Below are 17,955 nucleotides of genomic sequence, written 5' to 3' on the forward strand. Positions count from 1 at the left end.
TAGTTATGTAACAGAGTCTCAAACTCTATTCACACTGTGCAGGTGATACTACCAAATGTTACCATCCTTATGCTTTTCAGAGGATATTTGTGGACTTCTGGAAAAGACATAATGAAGTCTTGTTCTTGTAACTTAATCAGACGCATTTTTGAGGTGACAGTGGACTATATGGATGGGATTCAGTTGCCTGAAATGACACTAGGTGCTGACTCTTAGATACCCGACTGCTGCTTTGCCTCTTACTGCCCCTTTCAAAGAGTTCAAATTTCCTGCAGATCTTGTCGAATCTATCACTCAAATGTAAATGTCTCAGATTTTCTAGAGCATCTCCAATGACACAAAGCATTTACTATGCTTAAACAATCAAATCCTAACTTCTAAATGTGAGAAAAGCATTATATGTATGTATTCTTTTAGTTATTTGCTGCTTATAAAACCTCAATGATTTTAGCCCTTTAGCTCTCTTTTTAGTATTTACAGATTGAATTGCTGCAAAATTTGCCGCTCCTTGTTTTTATTTCTGAATACATACAATAAGTGAAATAAATTTGGTTTTTGTCTTCATTGCTTTCTATAACAAAGTAACTTATTGTAAGACTGCTAGGAAACATGAGTTACTGGCCATTTAACACCATTTTAATGTAGGAAAAGGCCAATGGTGAAGCTCAAGCTGTTTGGCTTTTCTAAAGGCCTGTACCTATGGCATGTGACTCACAGTGGGTGTACTTTATGGTTGGTCTAATTCACATTCTGAAACAGAGAAGTGAAGTTTTATTTGGGAAGTCTTCATATGTTTGTTATTTAGCCTTCATGTTTTAAGATGCTGTTTAGTACCAAACATCTTGGAGTTAATGGAACAATTGTCCCTTCTAAAATTGAATTTCTGTGTATTATATTCTGAACTTTCTATCCATGATCACTTCTGAAAATATTTTAAAACTAAAGCCATGGAATTTGGAAACACTTTTACAAGAGCACCAAAGATTTTTCTGGAGTTACCAGAGGGTAAATATCTATGCCTTATCCTTAGTCATCAGATATAAAAAACCTGCGTCCAGAGCACTAATTAAATTAATTCTTTTTCCACAGACCTCAGGAGGTCTAATAAGACATTTAGAGGGCAAGTGTATTGAGGAGAAGCAATAGAACTCTTGCTTGAAAATTAGAGAAAAATTCAAAGCCCCCTTAAACTACTTTAAGTTCAACAAATAAATACATATATGTGTTTCGAGGCTAAATATTCCTCATTATATTTTTACTAGTTTAAAAAAAAATTCCAACTGTTGCATAAATTTAAGAGGGCCATTTGTTTTTCTCATCGTATATAAATATTAAGATGCTTTCTATCTCTTAAAAGAACGTCTATGAATTACCTGCAAGATTGCCTAAATTTTGGATGGATGCTTGCTTGATGTACTTGCTAAAATACATGAACTATTCTGACTGTCAATTTAAATTTATTGCAAGGTTGAAGAATCTCAACTCTGTGCTTTTAAGCAAGATGTGTAGAGTTGTCATTTCAGATCTATCTTTGATGCTTGCGTTCACAAGCTAGCTGAAATGATGTCTCTAGTTCTCTGTACATATGCTGAAAGCTGAAACAGTGGATCAAATGATAGAGTCCTTATTTATCTATAATAGATATGTCACAAGTACTTACTTTAAAAGAGGTGGATGAGATAATCCTCATTTCCAGATATAAAACTGTACATTTAGGCAATGAGAAGAATATAAAGTTTATTAAATTGAAAGCATTAAATGTGTTAAGCTTCTAGTGAGAACAAAGCAGAAAAGGGTCACATCTATGCTCCTGGTTTTTGCCTGCATCAGTATATTGTCAGGTGTTGGGAAATGTGATAGAAGCTCTGACTGATGTAGCTGCCCTGACACAGAACTCAGTAATGTAACTGCAAATTCTGGTGCCCCTTCTCCCCTTGCCCAATGTGGCTTTCATCAAGTGGTCTGTCAGGTGGCTTTAAAATATTAGTATAAAACACAGCTTTGCTGGTATAGCTTCACCTCTAGTGGTCTCTGTTTGATTTGTATATAAAACTGTAAAATGCCTCTATGGTCGAGTCATTTGGAATGCATTATGAATATCCAATAGGTATAATTTGCCTTTAAAATACCAAATTTTCCCATTCCTCCTAGAAGTGATGCAAGTCTCTGTTTGCAAAGGATGCAGAAAACAACCTCTTTACGGTTAAAGCTGTGTATTGTATGACTTGATTAAAAAGCAAATGAAGAATTTTAACTGTTTTATAAAATCTGTTGCACTGAAACCACTGTTAACTCTGCAGAGATTTGGTTATTCTTTCTTTAAACAGTCAACATTTTTTATCAGCCAAAGAATAAGTCATTTGATTAATGGTAATTTTTATCTCTTTAAAAGGATCCTTTCCGACCATTGGGGTGAAGTCTCTTTCGAGATTCCTGAGGGCGGGATTTTTAAATAGCATCCTGGCCTCTCATCCAGTGTCAGGGGGTGGATCTTTACCCCCCAGCATTTCCTCTGGTAGGTATTCCAGCCTATTCCCCCACATCATTTTTTCCCTTCACCTCTTGTCCCATCTCTCCACACACCTTAGGGAAACAAAATTCAGTATTGGTGAGAGAAGGACTAGCTATCCCTTCTAATTAAAAGCTGTACTGAAAGGAAATGGAAAAGATAAATTTCATTTCAAGAAAGAGCCATTTTCCTGAATCAATGTATAGGACAAATTGTGAGGGGAACCTAAATATCGTAATAAAGTGGTCAACCTAAATAGAAGAGAAGGCCTGGATCATACACTTCATGAAGCATGCCCATGTGCACCATGGAACATAACTTTAAGAATGTCTCTATAAAATCTCAGATTTTATATGACTTTGTGACTCATACCTAAAAATTTGTTCTTCCTTTCTAAAACATGGAATCAGAACAAATTTGGAAAGGGGAAATTTAATTATGTATTTATTTAGTGTATAAATCCTTTGTATGCTTCTGTAGTTGCAACTTGCATCTCATGAAAACCACCTTAACTTTTTAAAATTTTTATCATAGTTTGAAGTACTATAATTCTCTTAAAAAGAGTGAGAAAACCCCATTTCTTGTGCTGCCAGAACAGTATTCTGCACCGCCTCTGGGAAGGTCCCCAGCAGAGACACAGCTGTATGCTAGTACGAGGAACCCCAGAGGGTTGGTGTAAGGTTGACTGTAGGCCAGTCCAGGTGAGCAGGCTGCTGTCAGATACTGGGCTGAAAGAGGAAAGAAGGACAGGTTAGAGGCTTCCTTTCCCAGAAAGGCTATATGCGTTATCCATTCACCATCAAACACCATCTTCCACCAAAGCTAATAAATGAAGAATAAATACTTGTATCTTAATTATAGGTAAAACTGGACCAAAGTTCAGTTCTGTTCCTAGTATTTCTGTGTAAAATTAGTCTGTACGTGGGCTAATATCACACTTATATCCTTTCAGAACACCTTACCTATAATATTACTTGCAGTTTTTCTTAAAGTAGAAAAATGTCTTACGGTAAAAGTAGGGAGAAAATTGAAAAATTGCATAATGTTTGATTTGCTATGCAAAAGAAACTGTTCTACTTTTCTATGCCCCATTTTATCTAATGCAATGATCATAAGCCTTATTAATACAAGGTTATTCTTATTTTTCCCTTTTTCTGAGTGGTATTATTTCTTTGTTTACTTTCTTTCTTTGAATAAAAGCTTCACAGCAACTTTGATGTCTTATGATTGTTCAGGTGTCTTTTGTAAGATACTTCCCATATTTTTTTCTCCTTGGGATATCTCAGGATGTTTAATCGCCCTTAGGCGTCATGACGAGAGGTAACCAAACAATTCTGTGGAAGAGGAAATACTCTAGGCTTCATAAAATACTTTGTTTTGAAACAAAGTTATGTACAGCATGATACTTATTCTATTAGCTTACAAATGGCTTAATTGCACTCGTGAAATGGCTTCTCGACCACAAACCTACCCACAAGTTTATTTTGTAAGGTACTAAGGACTGTTGTTATCTGAGTGCTTGTAAAACTTTTTCTCACATTTTTCGGACTTAAATCAAAACTCTTTAATGTGGTTTGTATAATAAAACTATTTCATCATTTCTTACTATCAAGTGTCTTTTACTAAGAATTCTGATTCAATATCTGATGAAATATTCAAAATAGCGAAAAATTGGAATTGTGGCTATGTGATGTGTAACATATAGACTAGCACGGTAATGGAAATAAATGTTAGTATTTCATCGTGTCAACAGCAAAAAAAAAAATGAGCCAAGCAGCAACCCTACACTCTCCCGAACAGGAGGGACTGCCCACCTTCTGGAAAGTGAGGGTGGTTAGGTTGTTGAAAGCCAGTGAGGAAGGGTGATGAATCCAAGGGACAAGATATGTTCCTTTGAGTAAGAGTACGTGTGGGGGACTGGAGACTCCTCAGTATAAGCCAGAAATTGCTTCTAACAAATGCGCCCTAACAATCTTTTCTGCACCACTGCTATTTAACACTTCCTATTTTACTCAATCATATCTATATTTACATTAAGCACAACCCTAATTCTGAATTGCCTCTCTGTTACAGAGATGACCAGAGGATGCCTTTTCCGTTTCATGATAATTTTCTAAATTGCTAAAACCAGCTTTACCGTGCATATGAGCAAAAAGCCCACAAATTTACTGCATTTTTGCTAAAAAAAAAAAAAAAAAAATCTATTGAAGGGAGTACTGACCTGGAATGTGAGAGACTCAGAGCTGAATCTTTTACTGTGCATGATTCAGTGGAAATTATAAGTTCAACCTTGAATCCTTAATAACTTTAGTTAATCCTTAATAACTTTAGTACAGCAAAGGGCTTTACCCTTTGTTCCTGTGTCAAAAAAACGCTGTACTAGACACCCAGCCTTTTTTCTGAGTATTACCTTACCAAAGCAACAATGCTCTGAGAAGGTATTTAAGCAGTCATGTGTTATCATGACAGCCTCTGGCTCTTAGAACAGCAATAGATGGGCAAAATCAACTGCCCATTGCAGTCTTGATGCTGTCTCTGAGGCTCGCCCTCTCCCGTTGAGAGTGAGAGGGTTGCTGCGTGTATATTGGGACTGGAGGGAAGCATGCTCAATTGCTGCCTTTGACCTCACCTCCGTTATCTGAGATTTTGGGTTCATATAGGACAGTGGCTTTCATAAGCCTAACAGAAGTACTTAACGTTTAATGACTTTGTTCAGTTATAACCTAATTGCTTCACATAGAGCTTATGGGTAAGATTTTAGTGAATAACTACATGCAAGGCTTAAAGTGCCTGCATTATTCTGCTATTAGGGTCATCAGGAACAAAGATAACGAGATGCGTTTTATTTACTAAAACTTTTAACTCAAGCTAAGTGGCAGATTTACTTCCAAATAGTCAGAAAATTTATTCCTTTCTAAAAACAAAATGCTTTTACATCTTCTTTCTATAAAATCCCCCACAGATGTTTTAAGTGAAACACTAAACTAGAAAGCCTGCTATCAATAAGAATCTGGAAAACAGCTTGGCAGGGCAATGTAGCTGTTGGTTTCCTCTTTTCCCTTTCTACTTTTCACTCAACGGCTGGGGGACTGTATTTCTTTTACCATTGCACTGACAGACAATGTTCAGTTTGTGTAATTTGTTGTCCGCTTCTGCACTGTGCAGAGAGGTTCACTTATGCAAAAGGTATCCTCATTTAGCCAAATTAAAGATTAATTTACACTACTGGCATGGAGCATTACATCTTTCTGCATAAAGAGATTGCCTCAAACATTGCTGCTTTTTAAGCCTACACATAACTATGCTAATGCAATAGTGCTTATTTTTAACAGTTACATCAAAAATCTGTCACCACTATACAACCATTTCACTCGAAGCAAAGCTATCATCGGGCCTCCAAATATCTATCCTAGATTTTTGCAAAAAGAAGCCCATTTTCAGAGGATAGCTTCTTTCTGATTTAGCTATCATTTGTGTCACAAATCACTCAGTTTCTAGTTATCTATCTCACCTGTGAGCAGTACAAATTCACATGACTTAGGTGATGTAGGTCTATAATGACAGATGAATTCACTGTTTCCCAGTACTGTTTCCCAGGTGATATTCTTGCATATATTAAATAGAATTCTTAAACCAGATAGATGTTTATACTCCTCGTCATACTTACACTGGCACGAGCTGTAGAAGCTCACCCCTTCCTTCATAACTGCACAAACAAACATACACACATGTACACACATTGTGAAAAACCGAATAACTAAATTGCCAGTGCAGCATCTATTGCTTCCAATTCTAGCTCTTCCAAACTAGGTACAGTGGTGTTTGCCCCATTTGGGGGAAATTCTTAGCTTATTACTCTTGCTGTGCGTTTGCAGCTCTTGATTGCAGCCATATGTCAAGGGTTTGTTATGTAAATGCATACCCATATTGCCTGCCTGGTATGCTGCTGTCTTTGCAGAGTGTCTGACAGACTGTTAAGCTTGCTGAGTTGGAAAGGAAGGGAGGGAAAGCAAATACTGTTCCTACAGTTTCTTTTAAGCTAAACTCCTTTGCTGGTTTTTTTCTGTTGACAAGAACAACTAGAGATGGATGTCAGGCTATGAGAAACTACAGAAAATTTCCTGTTAAGCAAACCTCCCAGACCTCTTCATACTGTTCAGCATTCAAACTACATTAGCAGGAGAGGGGGAAAAAGATATCAAAATTATTCTTTCCATATACACCTTTCCATGAGCATCAGTGCTGCAATTTGCTTGTGAATTCTCTGGTCTCCCCATGTAGTCAGCAGCTAGATCATTGCCCCCTATTTCATTCACAGAGCACCTCTCTGAAGCTTCTGTGAAAGTATCTTGATGGGACTTTTTTAATTAAGTATGAGCATCAATGATTTCCTACCACTTATTTCACAAATGTTAATTATCCAGTTCTTTTACATTTTAGGAAAATGAAAGAAAATAAATTAGGCTTGATAAAACAATCTACTTCTGTGAACCTCAAAAAATATACTATATGCAAGAAATGAGGATGCACTTACTTTCCAGAATATTAGAAGTGATACAGGACAGTTTGCTTACTGCTGTCTTGGACTAGATAATGATAGGACTACTCCACATAAAGTATATTATCCAGAGGATATTCAGGTTGTCTATCCTGGTTGTCTGTGACTGTTTGTCTAACTTATGTTGTAATGTTCACATTTATTCTCAAAAAACTGAGACATAACTGTAGAATAGTAATACAGATGATTACCAGTTTTGTTTTTCCCCAAATTAATATTTTATTACAATTACCAAGTGCACCTGAGTGAGCCCATTATTCTTGATATTGTATAAGCTGACAAGTGAAAGCAAATTGTATTGACAGACCCTTATTGAACAGAATTACTCAACAAGAACCAACAAGGAGCAATAGTGAATTCATAGTGAAACTCAACTATAATTATAGTACTCCAATAATCAGAAAAGTAACTTCTGGTTTTTTTTTTTTCAGTTAATGTATTTTTCCCCTACTCTAAATTCCAGCACCTAAACTGCTGCTTTTGTTTTTAAATTAAAATTGCTAATGCTTTCTTGGGGACTAACAAATTGAATCTTTTATTGCATGTGCATTTTCTAGGATATCTGAGCCAAATGGCTCTTCCAGTTTATTCCTTCCAGCTTCAGTGCTATTTCACTGCCATGTATAGCCTATAAACCCTCCAGCTAATACATAATGGTGTGTACTTTCTGAGGATAGACATCCAGATGTGTATGGACTTTTCCATTAGGCAGGCAGGAAGTACTTTGGAACTAAAATATGGATGAAGAGTTAGTAACATGAATAGTGAGAAAAACCTCTTTTTGTGCTAGTCCATTAGGGTTTAGCTTGAACTGTAGAACTAGGAGTGAGCTCGCAGTTTGGGACATGATAAAAGGAGGTCTTCACTTCCTTTCTAAAGCTGGTCTTCACCTCCCTCACCCTTGCTAAATAGCTCATTTCATGCTCAGATGGTCATCGTAAACAATTTCAAACATTTTAGCCCTAGAAGTTCAGTAAAGTTTATTTGCATATATGGTGAATTTTACGTAATATACTCTACCATTGCATATTTTTTAAAATCTGACTACAGAAAATGTGGTAACTTATTGTAACAAGCATGTGAATTGAAACAAATTGTGGTTCATTACTAACAGGAGCAGAAAGATAGGAAAAGGAGAGCAGGAGGAGCCTGACGGATACACAGAGAAACATATTGTAAATAAGCCACACACAGTTACTCTTTGTTTCAAGATTAAATGAAAAAAAATCTGAACTCTCTTTTTAGCCTAGCAGTGACTATGGATCTGAAGGCAAATTCAGAATTGTTTGACTTTTTGTGAGGTAGGAGACAGAGGGAATAGTTAACTTGAATAATGATTTGGGTTTTTTAGTCTGTTGTATGTAGGAAGCCAATGTTTGACTCTTTACCAGAGTCAACTTGCTGAAGTACCATTCCCAGGCCCAAATAGAGTGTATGGGAAATAATCTGCCTACCCCTGGATTTTACACACTGGTATTTAACAAGCCTGTTCAGGTGCCTTATACAGCTGATGAAGACGAGACAATTCTGGATTAACTCATATCACCTATTTGTAATGCAGTTATTAAAATTTTACTCCTTCCCTTGAAATACCTTTTTCTTTCTCTGAAAAAAAAATCTATATATTGCTAGCTAAGGAGATGTCTTCACACTTACAGGAGTTAAGTTAGGGAGATGAATGCTTTAGGTTTTCTTCTTCACGTGTCGATGAATTTCTGTATTTTTCATATTTCTTCAAGATGTATATGCTTGTCTAAAAACCTCTGCATCTAAAGTTCGCTGCTTTACCCATCTTCATTGTAACACTTGGCTGTTGTTCAAGACCAAAATCAGAGTTGAACTTGAGAATGTGTGTATTGATGTCCTGCAAAGAGAAATAAGAAAAAAAACCCCATGAGATCACAATAATGTCACAATGTTAGGTTCAGTGCATCATTTATTCATTGAAGCCCTGGCTCATGATGTTTTGTTTTCTTAACTCATGTATGTTACATCCAAAACTTCCTTAGTGGATTTCAGAAACTTTAGGAGTATTGATATGTGGCTTCCACTTCTTGAAATGAGAAATTATGCCTTTCTCACTCGTAGAAAGCGGCAAGATACTAATAAACAATGAAGGAGAAGGTGGTGGGTCATCAGTTTTGAATAGCTCAGAAGTTTAAATATTATGTAGACCAAATGGAAATAGAATAAAACTTGTGTGCTCAAAGAGTGAATGGGAAAAATACATAAAGGATATTCTAAAGTGCAAGATATGTCAGAATTTCATAAAGATCACAATGAGGTATAGTAATGAATAATCAAAAAATGCCCTTATATTTCACAACAGGATTAAAATAATATCTTAACCATGTCATTATACTTACAAAAGCCCAAAACCATGTTTTGCTGTAACCTTATATGTGCAGTTTTTATTTACTTTGCTCATTTTCAAATTTCTGTTGTAGCTTACAGCTTCTAAATACAATGCACCTATGATGATGGGTAAATTCACAAGAGAGATTTAAAAAGCTTGGTTTTTTATGTCCCATAAGTACCGGCTATGTATCACGTCATACTGAATATCAATGAAGTGCTAAAGCCCCTGATACACAGACTTAATTTTGTTTAAATTCCTTTACATGCTCTTGCCTCAATAGGACAAGTGATCCTTGATGCAGTCAGACTCTGTGGACTACTTTTGAACCAAAGAACATCCCTTGCTCTTTCCACAAGAGGATGTAGAGTGGAACAAACACTGAAAAGGTGTTTCACTTAAAGGTGAAATGTCATTAGATTAAGCAAAATATGCTGAACTTCAGTTATAAAAAAAGTGAGGTTAATTGTTCTGGTTAAGCTAACTGAGCAAAAGTATCTCTCTTAAACTGAATCTGAAGAGAATCTGTCATTTATCATGGATTTTTATTTATTGTTCTTCAATGCTAAAGTGAAAGTTCTAGAATCTTTAGGGTTTTAACTCAAATTTCAAGCAATATAAATCTTATGCCAGAATCATTTCTACTGAAAAATTACCTTTTTTTTTCCTGAGAACATAATTAATTTAAAACTGAGTGGCCAAATCTTTTGTGACTGGTCATTAACAAATTACCTATTCTTGCAAAGAAACTGGTCTACATTCTCCCTCCTGCTCATATACTGATAGAGGCTACATTTAATGCTGGGATTTCTTGGTTTAAAACGGGGTGATATAACCTAGTATTGAGATAGGACAGTAAAAAATGCAGTCCTTGAGCTCTGTTCGTTGTTCTCACTTTTGAGTCTGTCATCTCTTAAAGCCTGGTTCAAGTCAGTATAAGGTGGTCCTTATTAAGGCATGGAGATGACGGAAGGGTTCCAGGGTACATGACCAAGATTTTGATGCAAAATTGTAACGTCAGCTATTGTAACGATTTGTGAAAGTTGTTGGGCAACTGCCATAATTCAGATTATTTTTTAAGGTACATCAGTTTATCTCAAGGGCCCAGGATGGCACGCAGCCCTCTAAGGATCAGGGGAACATGAAAGCAATGCAAAGCTTTCTTTGTGCACACTTCTTGCTTCCCACAGCTTTTTCTTGCAGGTTGAGATCTTTGTTTTGTTATACCTTGGCCACGCCATTTCACCTCATCTTCTCTTTACACCATACACAGCATGGATTTATCTCATTATAGGTTATTATTTGAAAAATAATGTAAGTCTCTCAAATGAGATGCATTAGTTGTACTTAGAATAGTTCAGGTGGCAGCTTTTCCTTCCATGTGTACTTCAGATTTCTAACAAGCCACCTCACCCTAATGATGAAGGTAGTTCTTTTTCATTTCTGCATGTAATATTCATGTAAACTTAAACATCAGGAATAAGACAGAACTTTCTTCATCCATATTGTATTTGTAATGCTAATAAATGTGCAGAAAGAGATAATACAGATAAGCAACCCAATGAATGCAAACTTAATTTTTTTTTTTTCTGAACCATATCTGGGAGGAAAGCATTAATGCAGGAAAAAAATAAAAATTCAGGCCATGATAAGCGGTACTCCTATTTGAAGCAATATGTAACGAACAGAATTAGTGTGAGAAGTGCTGAAAGGCCCAGCACTCCCTAAGGGAGTGCCTGCGTGTTTTGCTCTGTTGGTCTAACCTCTTTAGCTTTAGCAGGAGGTAAGTTATGGGGAACCAAAAGCTGAACATGGTCTTGGAGAAAAAATATGCCTGATAAGATGGCGATTTTCTGAAACACATGGATTCTGACCTGCAGAAGTGTTGGAGAAATGGTTTCTTATATGAACTAGAGAAAAGATTCCAACCTTTGCTGTTTTAATTGGAAGAATAAGTACCCTTTGTGTCAACAGATCTATTCTCACAATGGGTATTAAAGATTTCGTTATACATAAGGACTGTAGAATTGAACATGTACTAACTGTATTCTTTTTGGAGATCAATCTCACATTAAAAAAGAAACATTAAAGTGGGCTTTGCTGCATTATTTAAAAGGACAACAGGAGACAGCAAGCTGAATATTTTGTCATTGATGTGACACTCCAAATTCTCCTCCTTATTCATCACTCTACCAAATACTCAAATTACACACTACCAAAATCTTGTTCTGTGGGAAAAAATAGAGAACTAAAAATATATACCATGTGAGATTAAAATATAATTGGTGTTTTGCATTATTCTGCAAATATGGCTTTCTTTTTTTCTTTTCTGCATTTCTGCTAAATTAAAAAAAAAAAAGTCAAGCAGGACTGATCAATGGAAAAGACAAATGTAACATATTCTGGGGTGGCATGACATCAATACAGATTGTTTGTCATTTATGCTGGTTTTATTTTAAGGGCATTTCAGTACAGCTGGGTGGGAGAATTCCAGTGAAGAACTTTGTTAGGAAAGAGAACCCACCTTGTCAAAACCAGTCAGCCTCTTGTCACCAGGTAATAGTTTCATCAAAACAATGAATAACCTCTGCACCTTCTACAGATTCATCTAAGTTCTGAGTAATGAAATTCATGTCCTTTTCCTGCATTATGCCAAGCACCCGTATTGCTCTTACATGTTCATTCAGGCTTTCTGAGGTCGTGCAATTATGAAACGGATCTGCCAGAACCAGAGTTACTCCATGTGCAAGGAGGGGAATTTGCTTTATCCAATATCCAACACACATGTCTGGGGTGGGAATATTTATAGTTTCACAGAAAGTATGAAAACAGTAAATGTGGCTATGGTATCAATATGTATCATTTAAATACAATTAGATTTTCATATCATAAGTATGTAGTACAATGATAAATTTGTTACAGTAAAGTGATGCAAACGCTGTATGTTATATACATAGTGTGTAAAATCCCTATGTGAGGTTAAAACTTATTGCCTCAGAACACTGTATTATTCCTCTACTTTTAAAGTCTATTTTCTTGCAGTACTCACTACTCCGTTCTCCTAGATATCTAAAACTGCTTCAATAATGTTTTGTTTGACTGATTTGATTACTGAATCCGTCTTCAAAGTTCTTTATATTTTTGTCCTCCCCCAATTCAAACATGAAGTTTTGTGCTCTCCTCCAGAAGCATCTGCAGTTTTAGCCACTAGATGCTCTTGACCTCCATCTTATAGCCCTCAGCCCAAATTGACACCTTTTACAGTGTCCTTCTTCAGTGCCTTCTTGACTGTAAAATTAATCCAGATCTTCTTTAGATACTTCTCCAGTGCCTATGCCTGTATTTGTGTGAAAACACTCACTTGAATTGCTCAAGTCTTTAGAGTTTGGGTGTCCATCTATCTGATGAGGTGCACCCATGCCACAGAGGGGATTTGTGATTGGTCACAAGAGTGCGTTTTGGTACATCTTTTCCTGCCTGTACCAAGTTCCCTGGGGCTACATGTGAGCTCTTACAGGTGCTCACTTAGCAGGCTCACATAGCACTGGCATGGCTGTCTCTGTGCTGCAACCTGTGCCATCCTGCTGAGTCCCGAGTGCCTTCCTGACCCCCATCTGTATCCCCTCCCACTGCTTTTGCCCTTAAACCTGTTTCTTCAAGTAAAGATGTCCATGTTTTGTATGTGTAATCAATCATATATATAGGAAAATAATTCAATGCCTTCCAGAATTGCATTAGACTACCCTGTGATAAAATCATCAGAATCCTTCTCCATCTCAGAGAATTCTCTCCCCTCCCCACACAATTTATTCATTCCTGCCCTTGTTTTAAGGTTGAAGAATTCATCTTTCTTAGTACCATGAGAGCAACATGTATTTTCATAATCTAAGTAATAGTCTTTTCTTCTTTGTCTAGAGGCAAACATTATGCTAGTTTAGAAATCTCCCAGTATTATTTTTCAAAGTCAATTTTGTAGTTCTCTTTAAAGCAAAAGCAGTATTCTGTGTTTGCACAGGGTTCAGCACAGACCTTAATCTTTTCTGGACTCAAATCATACCACAGTATGAAGGATAGCTGCTCTTTGCAGCTGAAATCCAACATCTACTAATATCATCAATAGCCTTTTGTCTTACCAACCTTTTGTTCTACACAAGCCCTAGGCTGGCTGCCACCCTCTGATCCTTTGCATCTCAGATCACAGTCCAGTCTGTCCCACTGCCTGCCCTTGGGACTGGTGACTTGGTCTCTGGACTGAGATGCCCAGTGTTGGATTCTACCGTTGGATGTGCCAGAGTCAGCTGCTCATCCTCATGTCTCAGCCAGCTTCTCCAGAGCCAACTTCTAGTCCCATTCCTTGGATCATTTGTGAACTGGGGAATCTGTTTACACAATGCAAATGCACAATGGAATTACTCACGTGCCTCTATAGGGTACTGATCTAGGGAAGAAAATACAGCATTGTGTATTGGTAACCAAACACAGCATGGTTTGGTAAACTATACTGACGAGGTGGAGAGGGCCACTTGATTTTCTGAACCTGTTTTTCCTACCACACCTTTAAAATCCAGAAGTGTTCTACCTTACACTTCCTGACACTTGATGTACTTACATTTGTAAAATGCTTAAGACATCATTGTATGAATTTCGCAAACCCATAAAATTATTGGAAAATAATCGTTTGCTGGGAATAGAACTTGTGTGTTACTACTTTGATGATAAATATACCCATCTGGAATCTGCTGTGTAGCAGTTTTCTACTATGTTTTGAAGCAACCGAAACAATAGCTGAGACACTTTTGATCTAAATGAACTCCAAAGACAAATACTATGCTGACTAAAAGTCTCACTGTATTCCCTGTCACAGTCCAGACTGGAATACATAGATATCTTCAGTGATACTTTAAACTTGCAGCCAAAATAGGACGACTTTTATCAAGTGCTGGCACACTAAAAGATTATTTAACTAGTGTTAGGATCCAGATTTAAGATTCTTGCTTCAGATAATCAAATGATGGAGCTCTTGTGGTGTCTTGACACAAGATCATTTGAGATTTAGTTAATATATTGATCGATACAGCCTAAGTGACTAAATTTATTATTCACCAAAATTCCTGAATACTGAATGATGTGCTGATCTTCCAATATACAGTGACCTGTTTGAAGACAAACACTACTTGTTTTGATGTATTTACCAGATCATGCCATTCATATGCTATCATGTGGAAGATCTAGTTATATATTAAACCATATAATTGCAAGTCATTAAAGGAACACATTGAGCAGTTTTAAAAACTCATAAATGTTATCCAGTGAAAAATACTGAAATCTCTTTTTTTAAATTCACGGACAAATGCATATAGATACACTCCATTGTTACTTTAGCCTAGAAGTTCATACTGTTGGTCTGAGCAAAATGAAGTACAGTTTGCTGGGGGGTTTTGGTGAGAAAATATAGAAGAATTCAAAAATGTTTTCAAAAAATAAGTTAAAATAACTTTAGTCAAAGGATATGATTCTAAGGAGCACAGAAGATGTAATGAGAGCCTATGAACCTCTAGGGAACCTTACAAAATAGCTTTCAGGAAACACAGGACACCAAAAGATTACTAACAGGAAACTAGGACCACTGTTTTGAAGCTCAGTAGTTCCATTTGTCATTCTCTTCGAATGCAAATCTTCCATAAATGTGTTTTAGTTCTTGATTTACCCAGAAAGAGAAATTTCTGAGTAACTTATGCCTGACCAAATATATCATCTGAAAGACAGCTTTACATCCCTATTTATCGCAAGATGCTGTTGACAACAATTTAGAAATTACTGCGAGAGAGAGTCCTACATACAGTAAGATCCTCTGGCATCAGACTGCTCTTTGTTTACTTCTCTAGATTATAGGATATTCCTTTCACACAGAGCTATCGGCCCTTTGACAGTAAGCAAATGGTAAAGATAAGGGAATCTAGGTCAATGATGTGCTTGAAACGAAAGAGAGTACGCTGTACAACTACTCATCATTAGCAAGCTCAAGTAAAGAAAACATTAATTTTTAAAATGATGTGATTCTAAGAGCTTAAAAGAGATGTATCATTTAAGCTTATAATGCAAAACCAGGGTATAACCAATGGATGCAGATGAATATAAATTGATTTGGTGGCAGATGCACATCTTCAGCTGAGACCAAACACCCAATTTAAAAAAAAAAAAAACAAACAAAAACCGCTGGTAGTTCCTTCTCACTTCAGAAAGGCTATCCAAAAAGCCTATTAAGACATCTGAGAATTTTCACACAGAAAAAGATATAATACAGTGCCAACATTATGAAGCACTCTTTTATTACTTGAGGACCTAGACATGAGGATGCATACAGAAAAAAACCCAAATTGTATTGGAAGAAATGAGAGCATATTGTGAGGAACTCCCTAAAGACTAGACTAAGCCATGTGAATGAGCATCACTAGGGTACCTGGAACTCCAAGTCGACATGCTGGGATGAACAGAGAAGCGCCTTGTTCACTCTTAAATTCAAGGTTAGTTGTAACAGCTCAGGAGAAATACCTGGTGGTGGCTTACTATATATTGTGGACAATTTAATAAACCCTTCCACTATTAACCAAACTGAACAGAAAGTTAGCATAGACAGAAATGTACAATTGTGCTGGAATGATCATAATTCCCTTCTATGCTTTCTCACCCTGAACGCTGCGTTTGTTTCTCATCCCCTTGTCCAAATAAAACACAAACATAATTTGAGGGGCAGGGAAAAAAATATCATGAAAGGAGCCTCCTTTGGATTTGACAAATATTGGAACAGCTTGTGTTGCACTGAGGAAGTGCAATGGGCAGACTCGTGGTGTCACGACTTAAGACACTCCCTGTTTCCCACAAACCCCAGAAGAGACAGGCATTCTCAGAGAAAGAAAAGGTTGCCAGTTTAAGACTTTCTACTTCCTTCCCGATCTTACTGACATACTTACTCATTCTATTAGTTCGTCATGTATTAGAATGGCTGCTTTGTATTACTAACAATTCTAAAAAACTTCAGTTCTGGAGTGGTAGTTTATTCCTGGATATCACCAGTGAAATGGCATTTAGTTAAGAGTCCAGTTTAAAAGTTTATCTTCAGATTTGAATATTCTTTTAAGAAATATATGTAATGTGGTTTTCTGCTTCAATTTGGATATGGTCCCACCTTGGAATCATACAGGGAAGTTGAGCACAACTTTGATTTGAGTAATATTGTGTGTATCTTATATATGTACAAACATGAATTCAGAGTTTCACTGGATTATACAGACCCACTACGGACACCCAATAAAATCACTGACATTTTACTTTGAGAGGAAAATTATGGCACTGAAATTATTGTAATTTATTGAGCATGGTTTATTAATTTTTATTTTGCCTTAACTCAAATATATTACAAAACGTTACACAGCAAGTGTTGCTAATTGGAAATAGACTATTCTTTGATCATTTTTAAGGGGAGAATACACTGACTTTTGAGCAATGCACATTCAGTTAATCCAATACTGAAAAAAAAATACAGAAAATAAATAGAATAACACAGGGAATTGTATTTGTGATATAACTGAGGATTTTGAAAATATGTAACATATGTAACTACTGTGAATAATCTGTGCATAACTCTGGAATTATAAAAGCCCCATAATACATCTATAATCCTAATGTGTTTCTTTGCTGTTTTGCAGGCAGACCAGTAATGATTGTAGTTGAATACATGGAGAATGGATCCCTTGACTCCTTTCTGCGGGTGAGGTGCCATTTTCTGATGACATTTGAATAAGACACCTTCTAGGTTTAGATTTTAAATCATTTATCATAAATTAATTTCTACATTATGTTATTCATGAATTTTTAGTGAGGAATAGAAGCATTTCCCCAGGGTACATTTCTGAGGTGCAGTGATACATTAGAGCGTGGCTGGAAAAAAAGAAGATTTAAACATAAGAATATAATTGATTTCTTCTACAAAAGTAGTTCCCCTATTTAGCAAAATGTATTTCAAATAGTGTTTTTGTGAAGGAAAAGATAAATTGAAGCACAAATGCCTAGCCTTATGGAAGTGGTTCATTTTTCTCAATCACCTTCCAAAATACTTTGTTATGATTTTTTTGTTTGGTGAAGTGTAGAATAGACTCAATAATTGGTTTATAATCATTTACGGTTATTGCATTTAACAAATTACATTTGAAAACAGTTCATGGGTGACATCTCCTGGCACTAATTAGCCCCCGAAGGTCGCTTGATTGTCAAGTATCTCAAATTTGTCTTAAAAACTAAATGTCAGCCCTTATTAGGCCACTGCCTTGCCATTGCCATCTTGCAGAATGGTAAAGCCGGAGCTGTAGGTAAGGCCAGGAGGTTGAGCAAGGAGGCTGTGGGTTTGTGAATCTGTTTGAAAGGGTATCCCAGGTGTAAAGGAGAGATGTTCAACAAGGAACTGCGAAAATATTTGCATGAAAATCTAGATGATGGTGACTCAGGGATGCGTTAATAGCAGGATGAAGAGGAAAG

General features: G+C 36.4%; 1 protein-coding gene across 1 annotated transcript in view; it reads left to right on the forward strand.

The window, feature by feature from the left end:
• EPHA6 (EPH receptor A6) overlaps positions 1-17,955 on the forward strand; it is a gene marked incomplete at its 5' end in the record, with an annotated part of 223,512 nt that overhangs the window by 145,910 nt on the left and 59,647 nt on the right. The window contains one exon of the mRNA XM_010136236.1: positions 17,130-17,191. Within this exon, the coding sequence (XP_010134538.1) occupies positions 17,130-17,191 (62 nt within the window). The remainder of the gene's footprint in view (positions 1-17,129; positions 17,192-17,955) is intronic.

The sequence above is a fragment of the Buceros rhinoceros genome, unplaced genomic scaffold (assembly GCF_000710305.1).
Source record: "Buceros rhinoceros silvestris isolate BGI_N320 unplaced genomic scaffold, ASM71030v1 scaffold405, whole genome shotgun sequence".
NCBI lineage: Eukaryota > Metazoa > Chordata > Aves > Bucerotiformes > Bucerotidae > Buceros > Buceros rhinoceros.